The sequence below is a fragment of the Arachis stenosperma genome, chromosome 4, assembly GCF_014773155.1.
Source record: "Arachis stenosperma cultivar V10309 chromosome 4, arast.V10309.gnm1.PFL2, whole genome shotgun sequence".
In the NCBI taxonomy this organism is placed as follows: Eukaryota; Viridiplantae; Streptophyta; class Magnoliopsida; order Fabales; family Fabaceae; genus Arachis; species Arachis stenosperma.
Genome location: NC_080380.1, coordinates 84,017,043 through 84,039,497, shown reverse-complemented (window position 1 = coordinate 84,039,497; position 22,455 = coordinate 84,017,043). Strand labels below are relative to the sequence as shown.

The 22,455-nt window shown below is 35.4% G+C and overlaps 2 protein-coding genes and 1 non-coding gene across 3 annotated transcripts; 2 read left to right on the top strand and 1 right to left on the bottom strand.

The window, feature by feature from the left end:
- Positions 1 to 304: 304 nt before the first annotated feature.
- On the bottom strand, positions 305 to 412 carry LOC130978858 (small nucleolar RNA R71). Its single transcript, XR_009086468.1, has one exon. It is a non-coding gene; the product is annotated as a small nucleolar RNA R71 (small nucleolar RNA).
- A 10,959-nt stretch (positions 413 to 11,371) lies between these two features.
- On the top strand, positions 11,372 to 13,823 carry LOC130975158 (uncharacterized). The gene is made up of 6 exons (XM_057899984.1): positions 11,372 to 11,834; positions 11,928 to 12,169; positions 12,265 to 12,468; positions 12,618 to 12,710; positions 13,026 to 13,397; positions 13,812 to 13,823. Exons 1-6 carry the CDS (start codon positions 11,372 to 11,374, stop codon positions 13,821 to 13,823), a joined length of 1,386 nt encoding a protein of 461 aa, XP_057755967.1.
- Positions 13,824 to 17,886: 4,063 nt separating this feature from the next.
- Positions 17,887 to 21,614, top strand: LOC130975157 (laccase-17-like). Its single transcript, XM_057899981.1, has 6 exons — positions 17,887 to 17,934; positions 18,041 to 18,192; positions 18,423 to 18,667; positions 19,182 to 19,310; positions 19,761 to 20,738; positions 21,207 to 21,614. The coding sequence occupies exons 1-6, from the start codon at positions 17,887 to 17,889 to the stop codon at positions 21,335 to 21,337; spliced, it is 1,683 nt and encodes a 560-aa protein (XP_057755964.1). The 3' UTR covers positions 21,338 to 21,614.
- The last annotated feature ends 841 nt before the right edge of the window (positions 21,615 to 22,455 follow it).

Here is a 22,455-nt window from a genome sequence, read left to right as displayed (position 1 = left end):
TGCCATTGGAGCAAACAACTTTGAGCTTAAGCCTCAATTAGTTTCTCTAATGCAACAGAATTGCAAGTTCCATGGACTTCCATTGGAAGATCCTCATCAGTTTTTGGCTGAGTTCTTGCAAATCTGTGACACTGTCAAGACTAATGGGGTTGACCCTGAGGTCTACAGACTTATGCTATTCCCTTTTGCTGTAAGAGACAGAGCTAGGACATGGTTGGATTCACAACCTAAAGAAAGCCTGGACACATGGGAAAAGCTAGTCAATGCCTTCTTGGCAAAGTTCTTTCCACCTCAAAAATTGAGTAAGCTTAGAGTGGAAGTCCAAACCTTCAGACAGAAGGTTGGAGAATCCCTCTATGAAGCTTGGGAAAGATACAAACAATTGATCAGAAAATGTCCTTCTGACATGCTTTCTGAATGGAGCATCATAGGTATTTTCTATGATGGTCTCTCTGAACTGTCCAAGATGTCTTTAGATAGCTCTGCTGGAGGATCTCTTCATCTGAAGAAGACGCCCACAGAAGCTCAAGAGCTGATTGAAATGGTTGCAAATAACCAATTCATGTACACTTCTGAAAGGAATCCTGTGAACAATAGGATTAATCAGAAGAAAGGAGTTCTTGAGATTGATACTCTGAATGCCATTCTGGCTCAGAACAAGATATTGACTCAACAAGTCAATTTGATTTCTCAAAGTCTGTCTGGAATGCAAAATGCACCAAGCAGTACTAAGGATGCTTCATCTGAAGAAGAAGCCTATGATCCTGAGAACCCTTCAATGGAAGAGGTGAATTACCTAGGAGAACTCTATGGAAACACCTATAATTCTTCATGGAGAAATCACCCAAATCGCTCATGGAAGGATCAACAGAGACCTCAACAAGGTTTCAACAACAATAATGGTGGAAGAAACAGGTTTAGCAATGGCAAGCCTTTTCCATCATCTTCTCAGCAACAGACAGAGAATTCAAAGCAGAACCACTCTGACTTAGCAACCATGGTCTCTGATCTAATCAAAACCACTCAAAGTTTCATGACTGAAACAAGGTCCTCCATTAGGAATCTGGAGGCACAAGTGGGACAGCTGAGCAAGAAAATTACTGAACTCCCTCCTAGTACTCTTCCAAGCAATACAGAAGAAAATCCAAAAGAAGAGTGCAAGGCCATCAACATGGCCGAATTTGGAGAGGAAGGAGAGGAAGTGAACGCCACTGAGGAAGACCTCAATGGGCGTGCACTAGCCTCCAATGAGTTCCCTAATGAGGAACCATGGGAATCTGAGGCTCAAAATGAGATCATAGAGATTCCATTGGACTTACTTCTGCCTTTCATGAGCTCTGATGAGTATTCTTCCTCTGAAGAGGATGAGTATGTCACTGAAGAGCAAGTTGCTAAATACCTTGGAGCAATCATGAAGCTAAATGACAAGTTATTTGGAAATGAGACTTGGGAGGATGAACCCCCTTTGCTCACCAAAGAACTGGATGACTTGTCTAGGCAGAAACTGCCTCAAAAGAGATAGGATCCTGGGAAGTTTTCAATACCTTGTACCATAGGCACCATGACCTTCAAGAAGGCCTTGTGTGACTAAGGGTCAAGTGTAAACCTCATGCCTCTCTCTGTAATGGAGAAGTTAGGGATCTTTGAGGTGCAAGCTGCAAAAATCTCATTAGAGATGGCAGACAACTCAAGAAAACAAGCGTATGGACTTGTAGAGGATGTTCTGGTAAAGGTTAAAGACCACTACATCCCTGCTGCTTTCATAGTCCTAGAGACTGGGAAGTGCATGGATGAATCCATCATCCTTGGCAGACCGTTCCTAGCCACAGCAAAGGCTGTGATTGATGTTGATAAAGGTGAACTGATCATTCAAGTGAATGAAGAATCCTTTGTGTTTAAGGCTCAAGGATATCCCTCTGTCACCATGGAGAGGAAGCATGAAGAGCTTCTCTCAATTCAGAGTCAAACAGAGCCCCCACAGTCAAACTCTAAGTTTGGTGTTGGGAGGCCACAACCAAACTCTAAGTTTGGTGTTGAACCCCCACATTCAAACTCTAAGTTTGGTGTTGGGAGGTTCCAACATAGCTCTGAGCATTTCTGAGGCTCCATGAGAGTCCTCTGTCAAGCTAATGACACTAAAGAAGCGCTTGTTGGGAGGCAACCCAATATTATATTTTGACTATTTTCTTTTGTTATTTTATGTTTTTTGTAGGTTGATGATCATAAGAAGTCACAAAATCAATGAAAAAAGCAAAAACAGAATGAAAAACAGGAAGAAAAACAGCACACTCTGGAGGAAGAACCTACTGGCGTTTAAACGCCAGTAAGGTTAGCAGATGGGCGTTTAACGCCCAGTCTGGCACCATTCTGGGCGTTTAACGCCAGAAAGGGGCACCAGACTGGCGTTAAACGCCAGGAAAGGGCAAGAATCTGGCGTTAAATGCCAGAAATGGGCACCAGCCCGGCGTTTAACGCCAGAATTGGCTCAAAACGTGATTTTGCATGCCATTTGGTGCAGGGATGACTTTTCCTTGACACCTCAGGATCTGTGGACCCCACAGGATCCCCACCAACCCCACCACTCTCTCTCTTCTTCCCCATTCACCAATCACCTCAATACCTCTTTCCCAAAAACCCTTCACCTATCAAATCCCATCTTCTCTTCACCACTCACATCCATCCTTCATAAAACCCCACCTACCTCACCATTCAAATTCAAACCACTTTCCCTCCCAAACCCACCCATAATGGCCGAACCCTACCCCTCCCCTCACCCCTATAAAAACCCTTCTTCACTTCTTCATTTTCACACACCCTAAACACTACTTCTTCCCCTTTTGGCCGAACCACAAAGCCATCTCCTTCTCCTCCATTTCTTCTTCTTCTACTCTCTTCTTTCTTCTTTTGCTCGAGGACGAGCAAACCTTTTAAGTTTGGTGTGGTAAAAGCGTTGCTTTTTCATTTTTCCATAACCATTTATGGCATCCAAGGCCGGAGAAACCTCTAGAAAGAGGAAAGGGAAGGCAAAAGCTTCCACCTCCGAGTCATGGGAGATGGAGAGATTCATCTCAAAGGTGCATCAAGACCACTTCTATGAAGTTGTGGCCTTGAAGAAGGTGATCCCCGAGGTCCCTTTTTCACTCAAAAAGGGTGAATATCCGGAGATCCGACATGAGATCCGAAGAAGAGGTTGGAAAGTTCTTACCAACCCCATTCAACAAGTCGGAATCTTGATGGTTCAAGAGTTCTATGCCAATGCATGGATCACCAAGAACCATGATCAAAGTGTGAACCCGGATCCAAAGAATTATCTTACTATGGTTCGGGGGAAATACTTGGATTTTAGTCCGGAAAGTGTAAGGTTGGCATTCAATTTGCCCATGATGCAAGGAGATGAACATCCTTACACTAGAAGGGTCAACTTTGATCAAAGGTTGGACCAAGTCCTCACAGTCATATGTGAAGAGGGCGCCCAATGGAAGAGAGATTCAAGAGGGAAGCCGGTTCAATTGAGAAGGCATGACCTCAAACCCGTGGCTAGAGGATGGTTGGAGTTTATCCAACGCTCAATCATTCCCACTAGCAACCGGTCCGAAGTTACCATAGACCGGGCTATCATGATTCATAGCATCATGATTGGAGAAGGAATAGAAGTTCATGAGGTTATAGCTCAAGAGCTTTATAAGGTGGTGGACAAGTCCTCTACCTTGGCAAGGTTAGCCTTCCCTCATCTCATTTGTCACCTTTGTTATTCAGTTGGAGTTGACATAGAGGGAGACACCCCTATTGATGAGGACAAGCCCATCACTAAGAAGAGGATGGAGCACACAAGAGACCCCACTCATCATGAGATCCCTGAGATGCCTCAAGGGATGCACTTTCCTCCACAAAACTATTGGGAGCAACTAAACACCTCCCTAGGAGAATTGAGTTCCAACATGGGACAACTAAGGGTGGAGCACCAAGAACACTCCATTCTCCTCCATGAAATTAGAGAAGATCAAAGAATCATGAGAGAGGAGCAACAAAGACAAGGAAGAGACATTGAGGAGCTCAAGCACTCCATAAGACCTTCAAGAGGAAGAACAAGCCGCCATCACTAAGGTGGACCCGTTCTTTAATTTCCTTGTTCTTCATTTCTCTGTTTTTCGAATTTTAGTGCTTATGTTTATCCATGTTTGTGTCTTGTGATCATTAGTGTCTTAGTGTCTATGCCTTAAAGTTATGAATGTCCTATGAATCCATCACCTCTCTTAAATGAAAAAATGTTCTTAATTGAAAAAGGAAAAGAATTGCATGAATTTTGAATTTTATAACAGTTTAATTATTTTGATGTGGTGGCAACACTTTTGTTTTTTGAATGCATGCTTAAACAGTGCATATGTCTTTTGAATTTGTGATTCATGAATGTTGGCTCTTGAAAGAATGATGAAAAAGGAGACATGTTACTGAGGATCTGAAAAATCATCAAAATGATTCTTGAAGCAAGAAAAAGCAGTGAATACAAAAAAAAATAGAGAAAAGAGACGAAAAAACGAAAAAAAAAAAGAAAGAGAAAGAAAAAGAAAAGAAAAAGAAAGAAATAAAGTTGTGATCCAAGGCAAAAAGAGTGTGCTTAAGAACCCTGGACACCTCTAATTGGGGACTCTAGCAAAGCTGAGTCTCAATCTGAAAAGGTTCACCCAATTATGTGTCTGTGGCATGTATGTATCCGGTGGTAATACTGGAAGACAGAGTGCTTTGGGCCACGGCCAAGACTCATAAAGTAGCTGTGTTCAAGAATCATCATACTTAACTAAGAGAATCAATAACACTATCTGGATTCTGAGTTCCTAAGGAAGCCAATCATTCTGAGTTTCAAAGGATGAAGTGAGATGCCAAAACTGTTCAGAGGCAAAAAGCTAAAAGCCCCGCTCATCTAATTAATACTGATCTTCATAGATGTTTTTGAAATTCATTGCATATTCTCTTCTTTTTATCTTATTTGATTTTCAGTTGCTTGAGGACAAGCAACAATTTAAGTTTGGTGTTGTGATGAGCGGATAATTTGTACGCTTTTTGGCATTGTTTTTAGTATGTTTTTAGTATATTTGGTTTAGTTTTTAGTATATTTTTATTAGTTTTTAGTTAAAATTCATTTTCTGGACTTTACTATGAGTTTGTGTATTTTTTTGTGATTTCAGGTATTTTCTGGCTGAAATTGAGGGACCTGAGCAAAAATCTGATTCAGAGACTGAAAAGGACTGCAGATGCTGTTGGATTCTGACCTCCCTGCACTCAAAGTGTATTTTCTGGAGCTACAGAAGCCCGATTGGCGCGCTCGCAACGGCGTTGGAAAGTAGACATCCTGGGCTTTCCAGCAATATATGATAGTCCATACTTTGCCCAAGATTTGATGGCCCAAACCGGCGTTCAAAGTCACCTTCAGATTTCCCAGCGTTAAACGCCGGAACTGGCACCAAAATGGGAGTTAAACGCCCAAACTGGCATAAAAGCTGGCGTTTAACTCCAAGAAGAGTCTCTACACGAAAATGCTTCATTGCTCAGCCCAAGTACACACCAAGTGGGCCCGGAAGTGGATTTTTATGTCATTTACTCATCTTTGTAAACCTTAGGCTACTAGTCTTCTATAAGTAGGACCTTTTACTATTGTATTTTAAAAAATCTTTTGATCACTTTAGATCTCTAGATCATCTTTGGACATCTAGTTCTTAGATCATTGGGGGCTGGCCTCACGGCCATGCCTAGACCTTGTTCTTATGTATTTTCAACGGTGGAGTTTCTACACACCATAGATTAAGGTGTGGAGCTCTGCTGTACCTCGAGTATTAATGCAATTACTATTGTTCTTCTATTCAATTCCGCTTGTTCTTTGTCCAAGATATCACTTGTTCTTCAACTTGATGAATGTGATGATCCGTGACACTCATCATCATTCTCACCTATGAACGTGTGACTGACAACCACCTCCGTTCTACCTTTGATTGAGTGAATATCTCTTGGATTCCTGATACACGATGCATGGTTGATCGCCTGACAACCGAGTGCTCGTCTGACAAACGAGCCAGCCATTCCGTGAGATCAGAGTCTTCGTGGTATAGGCAAGAACTGATGGCGGCATTCAAGAGAATCCGGAAGGTCTAACCTTGTCTGTGGTATTCTGAGTAGGATTCAATGATTGAATGACTGTGACGTGCTTCAAACTCCTGAAGGCGGGGCGTTAGTGACAGACGCAAAAGAATCACTGGATTCTATTCCGGCCTGATTGAGAACCGACAGATGGATAGCCGTGCCGTGACAGGGTGCGTTGAACATTTCCACTGAGAGGATGGGAGGTAGCCACTGACAACGGTGAAACCCTTGCATAAGCTTGCCATGGAAAGGAGTAAGAAGGATTGGAAGAAGACAGTAGAAAAGCAGAGAGACGGAAGGGAAGGCATCTTCATACGCTTATCTGAAGTTCCTACCAATGAATTACATAAGTATCTCTATCTTTATCTTTATGTTTTATTCGTTCATCACCATACCCATTTGAGTTTGCCTGACTAAGATTTACAAGGTGGCCATAGCTTGCTTCATACCAACAATCTCCGTGGGATCGACCCTTACTCGCGTAAGGTTTATTACTTGGACGACCTAGTGCACTTGCTGGTTAGTTGTGCGAAGTTGTATTGATCACAATTTCGTGCACCAAACATGCTGAAAACAGCATCAAATTCATATTGTTTCTTTTTCTCTCATTAAACACAACTTAATTATGGATTTAAAGGTCCTTTCTTCTACTAGATTGTTTATCTAATTCTCATATTGTTTATGTTGCTTATTAATTGGTGGTCCCAGCTTCAATTTCTCTTAAGGATCACTATGTGAATTTTCTTTTCTTTCTTTTCTTATCAGTGAATGGGTGTAAAATCTATGTGCTTGTGGAAAGCTTCTTGTGAATTATTTTAGTGTTGTTCTTTCTTTTGAATCTCTTATCTCTATTAAATTATTGGTCTAGTTGAGCTTAAGATTACTGTTCAGTAAAGAATTCTGATTGAATTTAAACTTTACACTAAAATATTATATATTAATTTATGATAAATTCATTTCTGGTTAATTACTTAATTTAGCATTAAGTATAATTAACATTTCTGATGAAAGCAATTATAAAGAATAATATCACACACTCTCTAAATGTGAAGGATCTCAAAATGATGGAGTGTTCAAGGTCTCGAAACCAAAGACCATTTACTCACCTTACTTTTCCAGTACATAATGTTTTAGAGAATGTTTCAGATGGTGCACTTTTGGTCCTTTTTCTGAATTAGTATCGGTCTTTTACAACCTTATTTATGTTTGCAGATATCAGAAGTGGTAAATAGTATCAAAGACTTGATAGATTACAGCAGAGAGACAGGGACTGGACCCATAGGTAAGCTTATATGCATTTTACTAGTTCATTGCTCTCTTGTATGTGCGGATATTGACGTATCAATCAAGTTATACCATTGAGAATCTTAGTGCATTTACTTCATATTCCTCCTTTTAAATAAGTTTAAAGTTGTTTTAATGCCACAAATTGCAAAAAAGGTGTGCACATCAAATGGAATTAATTATAGCATAGTTATTAATAAAATTAAATTATACTTTTATATATTAATAAAATTATACTTTTATTTATCCCTAGTTATAGCTTCCTGAAAGTGCAAATTCTGTTAAAATGGATATTGAAGAGACTTTCTCGGCTATCTATCATCTCAATTTATTTAGTATATCTTAGCTTTTTCTATTTGATGGAAAATAATATGCTTCTCCTTCAAGAATTTTTTTTGTTTAAGAACATTTTCAGGCTTGTTTCTTATATATTGTTGTATTTATCTTGTTAAATAATAAGAAAGCTCAGATATACTGTTTATGTTTATAGTTTCAGAATATCTAATTGTTCTGAATTTCATATTTTTAGTTGCCCCTACTGCATAAAGATCTTTTTGCATCTGGATTACGCAAGAGATCCAGCGTTCTTCTGTACGATCCTCTTGGAACTGGCAGAGTAAGTTGCTGAGTACCTATTAATGACAATATTCAACCTGCCTTTTACATTTTTTCCCTTACTGAAGTTTTCTGACTCCATTCTATTTTCAATTATTTTGTTGTATTTCAGACATTATTAGCAAAAGCTGTTGCTACTGAATGTGTTAACTTGATATTGGGATAATAACAAGTTCAAATGGAAATAAGTTAAACATGTTGAAGTTTTCTGGTGTTTGAAGTATTTTCTTTTTGAAGTTTTATTGTTTAGAAATGTTACTTAAGAAATTCTTTTATTATATTGCTATGTGAGAATTGAAATTCTGCTACGTATGAAGTCGGGTTTACTAATTCTGTTCTTTTACTATTGTTGTGGCCTGTTATTTCTCTCATGCTGACTGATTTTTATTATTTGAATAAGCATGTGGTTGCTCATTTTTGTTGAAACCTTTTCACTAGTTAACTACTTTATTTTTTGGGTTACACTCACTATGTAACCATAAAGCCAAAATTAGTAATAAGAAAATAATAGAATACACCCATTTAATCTGATTTTAGTCTTGTTATCACATATCACAGTCTTTTGTAGCTCAAACGTGTGCAGATTTTAGAACTTTTTTTTGTTTAATCTGATTATAATGATATGATCATCGACACTATTCCACGCTAATGCTACCTCTTCATTTCCAATTTTTTTAACCCCTTTAACTTGTTACGATCAAGGCTGTTGTCCAAACAGAACCTGCATATATCATTACACAAAACTAGTATTTACTTTTTTCTACCTTTGTTTGTCATGTCATATACTAATCAATATATACAACAGTAAAATTGAAAACTGTGTTTGTTTGCTTGAACTGAATCTTGTGTTTGCTTGGTTGCTATTGAATCTTATTAGTATTGATTTAAGTCTATTTCTTTTTTTACAGGCTTTCAATAGTTGTGCTTTCGCTGCTGTTGCCTCTGCCAACTCTCTTGGCTTGCTTCTGCTGTGGTACTGCTGTTGCTGCTAGGGTACAAATTTAGTTTCTGCGGTGCTAGTTGACTACTATCTTTATTTTAGTTTAATTTTGAAAATTTCGACACCTTTTGTAGAGGTAACTATGCGAATATGATCGTGGTTATTTATGTCCTAACCTCGTATAACTTATTATACTTTTTATAACATTTGTTTTTTAATAGAACCTCTATCATTAGAGGTCATGTGATCGGGGTTCTCTATGTCCTAACCTCGTATAATTTGTTATTCATGTTATGTATACTACTTTAAGTGCTTTCTCGAGGCGGTCACTTCAAGGCTTTCTTTAAGAATTGCTAAAACTCAAATTTCTTTGATATTTTTTGTTAGTTATTTTTAAAGTATTTTGGAGGTTGGAAAAACGTTGTCTCTTATTAGTTTCATAGGAAGCTAGAATTACAGTTAGTGAGACTAACGTTAATTAAGGACTTTAGAATAGGAACTTAGCTATCTATTTGAAATACATAGATTTTCGATGGATGTCTCCAAGGATTGGATGGATACGCCCCATCATTTGAAAGAATATTAACTTGGTGTAGAAAGGTTTTTACATTACTTGTTACAAGTACCAATCAAGAGCATACTTCCTGACCATGTTGCCATCGCTCTAGTTTGATTATGCTCATTTTTCCGGTGGGTATGTCAGAAGGTAATTAGCCTAGCTGAGGTGGAAAACTTAGAAGCAGAGATTGCTGAGACATTATGCCAACTCGAGAGGATTTTTCCTCCAAGCTTTTTTGACATAATGGTGCACTTGCCTATTCATGTGGCAAATGAAGTGAGGTTAGGTGGTCCAGTTCAATATCGTTGGATGTACCCTGTTGAATGATATATGTGCACACTAAAATCGTATGTTCATAACAGAAGTCGTCTAGAGGGGTCCATTGCTGAAGGATATTTGGCTAATGAGTGTATAAACGTTTGCTCAAGATATTTGCATAAGGATGTTCAGACAAGATTCAATAGAGTCCCTCGAAACAATGATGAGTGTGTTTCAAATGAGATGCGAACTCCTAGTTTGTTTCCAAAGAAAGGATGTCCCTTAGGTGGACAAATGGGAAATGTGTTCATCTTAGATAAAAAATTAGAAGCACAAGGGCATGCATACATCCTGAACAACTGTGATAAAATCGAAGTCTACATGAGGTATTTTGTTTGCTTTATTATCATCTGTTAGTTTGCAACTACAACATCGTACCTTACTAACAAATAATAATATTTGATACATTCAGAGAGTAAGAGAGTCAAGTTAATGATAACAATCCACGCATAACGAAGTGGGAGAAAGCCAAAGACCATAATCAACAATTCTCATAATGGTTTAAAGTTTGTGCCATGAAAAAAGATGTGCCTGGTTAGGCAAAAGGGTTGGCTAGAGGTCCAAATAGAGTTGCAAAAATATTTTCAGGTTTTGTTATCAACGGGTATAGGTTCCATACAAGGCACTGTGATGCGAGACGTAAAACCCATAATAGTGGTGTCACATTAGAAGCATTGACTCCTAGTTTTGCTAGTGTGAAAGATAAGAACCCAATTGAAGCAAAAGTTACCTACTATGGTAGAATAGTGGATATGTTTGAGTTAGATTATTATGGCCAATTTAAAGTAGTCCTATTTAAGTGTGAGTGGTATACAGTTGCAAAAGACCACTTTGGTCTCTCATATGTGTATTTCAGTAAAAAAATGCTACCAAGAAGAACCATTTGTGTTAGCATCTCAAGTAAACTAATGCTTTTATGTGCAAGACCCATATGTAAGTGACAAACACTATGTTATGAAAATAATTCCGAGAGATTTATTTAGAATAAGTGACGACCTTGAGTCTGATTCCCCCACAATATATGCAAGGGAGCCATGTGAGCCTGAAATGATTCTAAGTCTTCCAAATGATAATGGCGAAGTTGATCTAGTGAGGAATGATCTACGAGCTATCATCATAGATATGGCTCCGAACATGTTTGCCAAGCAACGTTGTGAGAAAAACGAGGAAAGTGAATATGATGAGTACATGGAGGATGTTGATTCCGATTCATCTTGACATGTGTTTATCTTTGCATTTTTTTGGTAGTATGCTAAATGAATTACTTTTGTTAGTTGTTTTGCTTATTTAGTTACTTACTTGTGCTGATTATGTTTATTTAATTAATAGAATTACATTTTTTCTTCTTATTTCTTATGTGTGCAGGATAGAAAAAGGGGATATCACTAAAAGAAAAAGAATAATTACCTTAGGTTAAAAGAACATGAAACATAAAAGTCCAAAAAAAAAATTCTTTTGAGGTGATGCAAGTTAGGTCAAGTGTTGAATTGCTACAAAAATATAATATTAAGAGAGAGAAGATCATGGCTGAAAATAATAAAGCTAGGTTGCAAGCTCAAGGCCTAAAAGATCTAATAAGAGAACAACCCATCACAATAGTAGAAGATGCATTTGAAGAGCAAACTGGGGCTCCGAAGAAGAAAAAGAAGGTCCCACCAAACTCATTGTTTCAAGAATGTGAGTGTATTGGAAATAATTCAAAGGCTGCTGAAAAGAACCCCCAAAGTGAGAATGAGGCAATGTTTCAAGCTGAAAAGAACTCAAAAACTGGGAATAAAAAAACTGTTGAAGATGATACAATGGATCAAGATTATGCAAGTTCTAATGAGGAGGGAGAAGATACAAGTGGGCTGAGCATAGAATCAAACAAAAAGGGAATGAGTATTGACATGTATTTTAAGGTGCATGGGATTAATTTCGAAGACGAGGAAGATGAGGAAGATGCTGCAAATATTGAGGGTGGTGGAGGACAAGCTAGTAATGAAGGTAGTTTTTCTTATCTCCCTTATTGCCTAATTATAGCTTATATTACTTTTCAATTAGTCTGAGTTAAAATTCTGTTATTCTAATTGGACTTAGGCACTAAAAAGAAAACTCGTGGCAAGACCTTATGCAAAAAAATTCATGCCACTGATTTTAATGATCGACGGGAGGTGGAGTTTTTACAAGGGCAGCCTATTGGTCCAACCAAGGAGGTCGTAGCTAACCTAGGCCAATTTTTGGGTTCAACAGTTAGAAATCCCCGTTTTGTGACTTTGCTATATACTAGTTGGCATGGTGTGCCTGATAATATCAAGGAGGGCATGTGGGAGTACGCCAACGTATGTAAATATGCCTTTATGGACAGTTTATTTATTTATTTATTTGTTATGTTGTGTATGCTAACCTTTGGCGTTCTAATGTATGTGTTGCATAGCAAAAATTTATTCTTCCAATAAGTTCAAAGCCGTGGGTCATGCGGGGATTTTGTCGTGCATGGAAAAAATACAAGGGTGAAATTAAAAAAGAACATTTCTTAAAGTACAACACAAAGAAAGAAATGATAAAGAACCGACCATTAGAGATTCCTGAATTTCAGTTTCGCAAGCTGATTCGGTGTTGGAGTCTTCCGGCTATCAAGGTAATGCTATGTCTTTTATTTTTTCTAGCTATCCTTGATTTTTTTTTTTGTGATTAGACTTGCTATTTCAAAAAAAGGTGATGTGATTTTCAAAGAGAAAGAAAATGTGTCCGTTAAGAATAATATCTCTTTTTCATGTTTATATTTAGGCTATGTCTGTTAAGAATACTGAAAATAAGTCAAAGCAAACATGTCCTCACCGAATGGGTTCCACAAATTTTATAATAGTGCGCAAGCAGTTGGTAACATAACTTATTTTTTGTGATTTCTCGTTTATATCCATGTTATATTGTCTAGTTAGTATGCTTCATATAAAATTTTATCTTCTATCTCTAGCGTGACTTTAAGGAGAACAATGAAGAGCCATCAAGGGCTGAAATTTTCACAACAACACGCACAAGTAAAAATGGAAAAGAAATTGATGCTAAAACATAAACAACAATTGTGAGTTGTTTTGTATTTGTATTTGGATTTGTACAATTTAAATGCTAGATAGATTTGTATTTATATTAAGTTAATGTGACTTTGTATTTTTTTTTTTTTGTTGCTTTTGGTAGAATGAACATCAAAGCCGCATAGAGGTAGGGAAAAATCATGAGGATGCATTTGTAGCAGTGCTAGGAAAGGACCAGCCAGGTCGAGTTCGTTGTTATGGGACTTCAATTACAAGAAGATCTCTTAGAAAGGATGAGGAGATTCGCCAAGTGAAGGTTGAATACAATGATAAGGTGCATTCATTAGAAAAGAAGATGGACGGTGTTTGTGGTCTATTAAAGGTGATGTTGCACCAACTCAATCCTGGAATGAGTGACGAAGAGGTAGCAGCCTTAGTGCAAGCAGCCCAAAATTCTCCTTTGGATGCCTCAAGTAGTAGACCAAGAAATACTCCCCACTCCTACGAAGCAACTCACATTCCACCAACCGATGATGTAAGTAACTGTCCTAGCCTTGTATTATTTTCATTCCCTTGATTTAGATTATAGAATTTCTTTTTTCATGTTGAATTTATGTTGCTGGCTGAATTGAGAATTGAGAATTGTTGATTATTGTTGATCGAGAATTTATGTTGTTGGCCGAATTGAGAATTGTTGATTATTGTTGATTGAGAATTTATGATGGCTGAATTGAGAATTGAGAATTGTTGATTATTGTTGATTGAGAATTTATGTTGTTTGCTGGCTGAATTGAGAATTGAGAATTGTTGATTATTGTTGATTGAGAATTTATGTTGTTGGCTGAATTAAGAATTGAGAATTTAGAATTGTTGATTATTATTGATTGAGAATTTATGCTGGCTGAATTGAGAATTGATAACTGTTGATTATTGTTGGTTGAGAATTTAGGTTGCTGGCTAAATTAAATTACTGTTGATTGAGAATTGAGAATTGAGATAGAGGGTGTGTGAAAGAAAGAGATTTGGCAATTTAATCTCATTTTCGGCGGAAGCCGTTGATCGCGGTTGGGAATAAAGCGCTCTGACATGCCCACGACCCTTTTTTTGTTTTGAGTTTTGACCATATATTCTCCTTTGTCATTTTCTCTTCCTCAGTTTCTCCCCTTTCTTTCTTGTCATTTGAATTTGATTACTACTATCCTGTGAGGTAGTGTAGCATTAATCAGGGAAAAGGAATATGGACTTTAGTTACAGATGGATTGCTTACCATTCAGCTAAACTAATTGCATGATGATGATGATGCACTTGTGAATTGTAGCATTCTTTCTAGTTTTTAATTACTTGTTACCTGCGAGTCAACTTTACACCATCTCTTCTCTTTCGAATTGCTTGTTATTCCTTGCCTCTTCCATTTCTAGCTTAGTTAATTTTGACTCCACACACCAAATTTGCTAATGGATAATAATAAAAAACAAAATGTAACCAGAATTCTGAAAATTTTTTACTCATGTAAATGTTTGTTCTTCTGCTCCAATAATTTGAAATTTGTGTGTGAACAGCTCCTTTTGTGACCATGTATAGGGGACTATTTCTTTTGTGTTTGATATGTATCTTTTGTTCTAATGGCTGAATATGCAATGTTGTGGGACCTAATTAAAGTTGCTTTGCCATTTTCATGTTTAATCAATTTGGATTTGGAATTGGATTTGTTGGACTTAATTGAAGTCGCTTTTATAACATGTACTAACACAAGATTATTTAAAATTCTGCAGGGCAGTGATAAAAATAATGGAGCTCATAATGGATGATCACACTACTCATGAAATTTGACATTTTGTAACTAAGTATATAAAAGAAGTAGATATATGACACTTGTTGAAATGGCAATTCTTATTTACATGTTATGACTTTACTTTTTGGTACTTTGTCATCAAAGCCTACTTTTATGGTAACAATTTTATATGTATGTCTTTTTTTATGGGAAAGTTTATATTTGTTGGATTAGTTCAATATATATAATTTTATTTTGGTCTAAAATTTTAAAATTATATATGAATTTTGCACAAAATATTAGGAAGATTAATAAAAAAAATTCTGACCAAACTTATCGGCACGCTTAAAAAGGGTGGCTATACATTAATTTTGGGCTCAACAAGCACGCTTATTAAGCGTGGCCATAACTCGGCAACCGGCACGCTTTAAAAGCGTATCCATATCCTCATCTACTGCCACGTTTTCTAAGTGTACCCATATCCTCATATGTTTACCCTATTGCCACGTTTAAAAAGTGTAGCCATATCTTCCCTTATCGGTATGCTTTTAAAGAGTACCCAAAGCATGCACTCTGAGACGTTTTAAAAGCGTGGCGATACGTGAAATTTTCGGTACGCTTATAAAGCGTACCTATAGGTTAAGACCTATGGCCACGCTTTTAAGCGTGGCAAGAAATGAAAGCGTGCCAACAAAAAAGTGTGCCGATAGATCCACAAAAGCGTGGCAATAGAGCAACCAGCACGCTGGCGGATGTAACTCTTTCAAAATCGTGCCGATAGCTCAAAAAGCGTGGCGAAAAGCTATCGGCACGCTTTTAAAGTGTGGCAGAAAGCTTATTTTCTTGTAGTGTAAATATTTTCCTAAGTATTTTTGCAATTTTTATTTTCTCACACGCAGTACTGGACAGACTTAAGCCGGTATTACCGACTAAATTACTGGTTTGCTTTTTTACGCATTTTTTCACAAAAAATTACATTTTCTCACTCGAAAAAATTCGCTAAATCCAATTCTCACAATTAAATTTTCAAATTAATATTTCTAAATTTTTCAACCTATTTCAGACAATTAAATTATTATTTTATTCTAATCAAATGACTACTAAATTCTGGTTCTTATAAAATATGTCCCAAATCATACTTCAAAATCAGATTATAATCAAATACAATAAAAATAATAATCAAACTCTAGGATTCAAATCAAAATTCAAACTCTTACTATAATTAGATTATAATTTAACACATCCCAAATTATATTACAAAATTTAGTTATAATCAAACATGCTCAAGATAATAATTAAACTCAAGAATTCAAGTGACCAAGGTTCATCACAGAAACATGCATTCCAAATCTCAAGTTGGTGCAATAATCTTGCATGTCATCAACTAGAACGTGATCAATATAGCTTTTAATTTCTCTGCATGGCTTAATAATACACCTGCCTTTAGACTTTTATGCAAACTAATTTTACTTGGTGATGATGATAAAAACTTAATTTTATGAGAAAGCATTGTAACTCAGACTATGTTATATCCATAAATTTTAGTGCCAGTGGAGAATCGGTATGTTATTCCTGGATAACTACAAGATGGATCAGCCCTCATGTTCATGTCACTCATGGCACATTGGTAAATGATTTTGGATACCATGTCATTGAAAGCCTTCCAACTGCAGCAAAAATACCAACTCTAAGATAATTAAGTCATCAAATTTTCAGAGGTAATAAGATTAATGCATTCATAAGAAATAATTCAAGCATGCATTAACGAGTCAAAATATAATCTCAGCCAATGCTTTTGCACTAGCCACACCAGGGTACCTATCCAGAGAATACTCACAACTTCAACTTTAGAACCAGATGATTCTAAATAGATTCTAACCACAACAATAGAATTTTTTCAGTTTTGGCTGCAAATTGTACAATAAAAAAAATCAAAACTCTAAAATTCAAAGAACAAAACATAAAAAAATATAAAATTGATGCATTGATAAGATAACAGAATTTTACTACAACCAAACTAGAAAAAAAACCAATCACATATGCTAAGATCAAATCAGGAATCATAAACTAATAACATATGAACAAAATAAAGTACAAACGTCACTATTTGAATTTGTGCATTCTATTAAATTCTGAATTTAAATTTTGAATTTTATTTCAAAAAACAAAATTTTTTTTAATTTTAGCTAATAAAAATAGAATCAAAACCCTAAGATAAGAAAAACCAAAATGAATCAACATGCATTGATAACTCATTGATTTGACAAATCCATTTTTTATTAGAAGAAGAGAATGGAGCGCGCTAAGAAAAGGAAAAAAGCAGAATGAATCGCACTAAAAAGAAGAGAAGAGAAGAAAAATCTGTGATAAAAAGAAGAGATGAATAATGTTGAAAAGAAGAGAGTGAACGGCGTTGTGCAAAGAAAAAAAGAAGAAACTGAAGTACAGTGATACTGAGAAGATTCTGGGTTGGTTGCGGAGAAGAGAGCTACTTTGTTTTGGCGCGTAAAAATTTTTAGTTATTTTCTGCAATATCATGTATATATATAATATTTTACCATATTTATATACAGTGACTAAAAATAATGACTGAAATTAGTGTACAAATAACATTTTTTTACGTTTTAATACTAAACAATGACACCAATATCTGGCCATGAAATGACCGATTGACAGAAACTTTATTACTTTGGCAACAAGAATATTTTAATTGGTTGAGAGAATAACGTCTGACCGATGATTTTAACTCAATCTAACTCCAGTTCCTTTCAGATGCCAACTGGACTGTATCAAACAAACCACGAAGTGGATTTGCACCTACAATTATCAGACGAATAAAATTTTGTTAATCACTTTGACTTGTGAAGGAAGGAGGTCAAACGAAATTTGAATGTCTTTGACACCACTCTAAAGTTGTTCTAACAAATGCTATGTCTCCAAATTTTCTTTCTCCGTTTTCCTTTTTTTAATATTAAGTTACTTCCTAAAATATATCAGTGAAGATTTCAGCTTCTAATTAAATCAATTATAAATCACCTAATCAATCAACTACATCCTTTCAAATCTCTATATAAAGAGTCCAACATCTTGTCCCAATCCATCAACGCTGTTTAAACTTATATAGTGACAGTACACGATCATTCTTCACAAATCACACACACTAAGAAAAATATCATCAAATATGTGTGTTTTCCTTATTTCATTTCCTAAAGTCCCACTATTATTATTATTTATGTCATTCATCAATTTATGCATGTTTGAGCTTGCACTAGCGGGCACCACCAGGCACTACCATTTTGATGTACATTCTTAAAAGACCATACTACCCTTTTATAGTTTAATTTACATTTCGTTCTTTTTATGTTATGTGCTTTCTCTCTATATAATTTTTTATGTCAACGTTGCAGATAACGTACAAAAATGTGACACGACTATGCCATACAAAGAGCATAGTGACAGTGAATGGTCAATTTCCAGGACCTCGCATTGTAGCTAGGGAGGGAGACCGTATTCTGATCAAAGTTATTAACAATGTGCAGAACAACATTTCCATCCATTGGTAAGAAACACTAAATTTTCAATATATATATATATATATATATATGCATTTCAGGTATATTAGTCGCTAATCTGAACTATGTACTACATATTTTATAATTAAGATTAAGATTAATGACTAAAAATACTGAAACACTTTAACTACTCACATACCTGAAATGCTTATATGTTTTTATAGTTGTTGCAAGGAAGAGTACTAATTAAAATTGAAGTTGCAATTGTTTGGAATAGGCATGGCATTCGACAGCTTCAAACAGGTTGGGCTGATGGACCAGCATATGTAACTCAATGTCCAATCCAAACAGGTCAAAGTTATGTTTACAATTACACCATTACTGGGCAGAGAGGAACTCTGTTTTGGCATGCTCACATATCATGGTTAAGATCAACTCTCTATGGTCCTCTCATTATTCTTCCAAAGAAAGGTGCTCGGTATCCTTTCGCAAAACCCCATAAGGAAGTCCCCATAATATTTGGTAATGACATTACAAAAGGCTGCTTAATTTCGGATTAATTATATTCTTTTCGAGTGAATACTCAATTTGACAAAAAAATTTACAATAGTAACTCACGTTAATTTCTAAGCTGATTTTCGTAAATGGCATGTTGATTTTGTAAGTTGACTTGCTAAGATTTAGACTCGTCGTCTAGATTTTATATGACTAAGATCTATTTGACCTCTTAAAAATTTGATTGGCTCCCGAACATTCTCATGAAGAGGATAATAACAAATTTCATTTGAAAATTTTGCAGTTTTAGAAGCAACAATGAAGGTTATGGAGTTCTAATAAATCTTAATTACATAGAATTTGGATGACAAATCTAAATCAAAATTTTAAATTTTCGGAGTCTAATTTAAATCCATCAAAATTTTAAAGATTAAAGTGAATCCCATTTCAAATTTCAGACACTAAATTCAATATTCACTCTATTTTTTTCATAATCTGCATAAGGTAAAAATTATTAAATTCATTGACATATTTTTTTTAGGAGAATGGTGGAATGCGGATCCTGAGGCAGTGATAAGTCAAGCTTTGCAAAGCGGCGGAGGACCAAATGTGTCTGATGCCTACACAATGAATGGACTTCCAGGGCCATTATATAACTGCTCTGCCAAAGGTATATAAATGAGGAGTCTATGTAGCATTACCAGAACAATTTGGAGAAACAACTATTTCCAGCAAGAGCCGCACAGTATTTTAGGCACAAAATTTGATAGGGAGAAACAAAATTCCTGTAAAACGAAAAATTAATTATATATTTACATATTTATACATATTATTTTATATATTTTTTAACAAATTAATTAACTACTAAAATAATTAAATATTTTACAGTAGAATAATCAAATATTTTATACAGTAATAATAGAGAAATAATATTAAATTTTTTATTAATTATTTTTAAAATAAATACATAATATTATATATAATAAATATGTAATTTTAGATATTATATATATAAAATTATAGATATTAAATTAAATAAGATAACTTTGTATTATTGTGACCTTACATTACTATGTATGATTGGTTTTTTGCCTAAGCAAAACTTGGTCATTCTTTACAGATACATTCAAATTGAAGGTGAAGGCGAGGAAGATTTACCTTTTGCGATTGATCAATGCTGCGCTCAACGATCAGCTCTTCTTCAGCATTGCAAATCACACTCTCACAGTTGTTGAAGTAGATGCTGTTTATGTAAAGCCATTTTCAACAAACACAATACTAATTGCCCCAGGTCAAACCACTAACGTTCTTCTGAAGACTAAGTCACATTACCCCAATGCCACTTTCTTAATGATGGCTAGACCATACGCAACCGGCTTAGGAACCTTTGACAATTCAACCGTCGCCGGCGTATTGGAATACAAAACCCCACCCAATACTCATCGTTCAAATTCAACTGTTTCATTGAAGAACCTTCCGCTCCTAAAACCTGTCCTGCCAGCGCTTAACGACACTTCTTTTGCAACAAAATTTACCAACAAACTCCGCAGTCTCGCAAGCGCTGAGTTCCCAGCTAACGTCCCCAAGAAAGTGGATAGACACTTTTTCTTCACAGTTGGGCTCGGTACAAATCCGTGCGAGAAGAACCAGACATGTCAAGGGCCTAATGGGACGAAATTCTCTGCATCGGTGAACAATGTGTCTTTTGCACTTCCCGACACCGCGCTTCTCCAATCTTATTTCTTTAGACAATCCAATGGTGTTTACACCGCAGACTTCCCAACAAGTCCCTTGAAACCGTTCAACTACACCGGCGCGCCGCCGAACAACACGATAGTGAACAGTGGGACAAAGATGGTGGTTATTCCGTACAACACGAGCGTGGAGGTAGTCATGCAGGACACCAGCATTCTTGCTGCGGAAAATCACCCTCTCCATTTGCATGGCTTTAACTTCTTTGTTGTTGGCCAAGGTTTTGGTAACTTCGATCCGAAAATCGATCCTGCAAACTTCAATCTTCTTGATCCTGTTGAAAGGAACACAGTTGGTGTTCCATCTGGTGGATGGGTTGCTATACGATTCCTTGCGGATAATCCAGGTTAGTGACAACAATGCTTCGTAAAACAATTACTTCTTTTAAGAAGTTCCGAGTTTGATAAAATGTTTAACAAACTTTATTAATTTTTTTTTTATTATTTTTAGTTATAAGACGAATTCGTTTAATTTAATAATTCAACAATATTCTTTTAATTTATTTTTTAAATATTATTTTGCTAAGGACAAAAACAATAAATTTTTCTGCCCCTAGTATTTTCTCCTTTTTTTTTTAAATAAAATTCTTATATCATATTGTTTATTATTTTGTCTTAAAAAATTTAAAATATTAAGTACAAGTACGTAAAATATTTTCTTGTAGCTAGTATAATTATAATAGTTTGTTTTAAATCCTTGACTTTTATCAATTTACTACTTTCTTAGGTTGATTATTAGTTTGAAAAAACATAGTTTCCTACAAAATCCCATAAAAAAAATTCAACAATTTGTTTGATTATTGTGTGTGTACCAGGGGTATGGTTCATGCATTGTCACCTGGAAGTGCATACGAGCTGGGGTTTAAGAATGGCGTGGGTTGTCTTGGATGGAAAGCTCACAAATCAGAAACTGCTTCCACCCCCGTTCGATCTTCCAAAGTGCTAAATTCATGCTGACTTTTTTTTTTCGTTAATTGTTTCAACATTCTGGCCCTTGTAATTGAGCCTTGAGCGTTTGTTCTTCCCTTTTTAATTTTTGGTTCATTTCTCTTTTTATGTATAGCAGTTGAGATTTGACTGCGGAAGTTTTTTTTATTGCTGAAGAGAAATGTATTTATGTCACAACGTTTTGAAGCATGAAGTAGTGCCAAAGAGCTACCTGTAGCTCGGGTGGTATTTGTCTCCCCTCTCTCTAGAAATCCCGAATTCAAACCTCACTTGATATAAGGGCCACTTCTAATAAAATTGTTTTGACCATCACTTTATTGGTTTAGAAACTCAATAAATTCAATTATGATCTAAATTAAATATCAGAATTATAATAAAATAATATATAAAATTATAAATAAATATATAAAAATATAGATATATATTCTATTATAAAGCTTAAAATTAAATAAATTAATACTACAACATCAACAATAATATTATAGTTTCATTTAAGTAGTAAGTATAACATGAATTAAAACCCTAAACTTAAAACCTAAATCCTAAAATCTACATATTAAATTCTAATCTATAAATTTAAATCTTAACTCCTAAAATTTTAAACCTTAAACTAAAAATTTTAAACTCGTATCAAATAATTTTAAAAAGTTTAGTGAGTTAAAAAGATTTCAGAAATGAGTTCATATTAAATTTAAATGGGAGATTAGTGGTCTACAAAATTTGAAAAGTGAAAATATATAAAAGTTAATATAATTGGCTTTTTAGATATAAAAACGTATGAATTATTACTTATATAACATTTCTCTTAAAAATAATTCAAAGGATGAGTATTTCTGTGTGATTTTTGTAAAACATGAAAAGTCAGCTAAAATACTTGCAACAACGACATCAATAATGTTTAGCTGTTATTGAAATATATCAATTAAAATTATGTTAAAATAATAGAAGAACAAACAGACTAAAATTGAATAACACAAAAAAAAGTAGGTACACTAAAATAATAATGAGTATTGAGTACATTTGAGTACTAAGTAGAAGAGAAGAAAAGATCAAATTGAAATTAAGTAACACAAAAAATATAATTACTGTTCATACCCTGATCCAACACTAAAGTCC

Bases quoted from the DNA above. Each gene is read 5' to 3' on its own strand.
- LOC130975158 (XM_057899984.1), top strand. From the start codon at position 11,372: ATGGCTGAAAATAATAAAGCTAGGTTGCAAGCTCAAGGCCTAAAAGAT. The intron at 12,170-12,264 runs GTATGTAAATAT...TGTGTTGCATAG, and splicing joins GCATGTGGGAGTACGCCAAC to CAAAAATTTATTCTTCCAAT. The intron at 12,711-13,025 runs GTAACATAACTT...TGCTTTTGGTAG, and splicing joins TAATAGTGCGCAAGCAGTTG to AATGAACATCAAAGCCGCAT.
- LOC130975157 (XM_057899981.1), top strand. From the start codon at position 17,887: ATGTTTGAGCTTGCACTAGCGGGCACCACCAGGCACTACCATTTTGAT. The intron at 17,935-18,040 runs GTACATTCTTAA...TCAACGTTGCAG, and splicing joins CCAGGCACTACCATTTTGAT to ATAACGTACAAAAATGTGAC. The intron at 18,668-19,181 runs GTAATGACATTA...TATTTTTTTTAG, and splicing joins GGAAGTCCCCATAATATTTG to GAGAATGGTGGAATGCGGAT.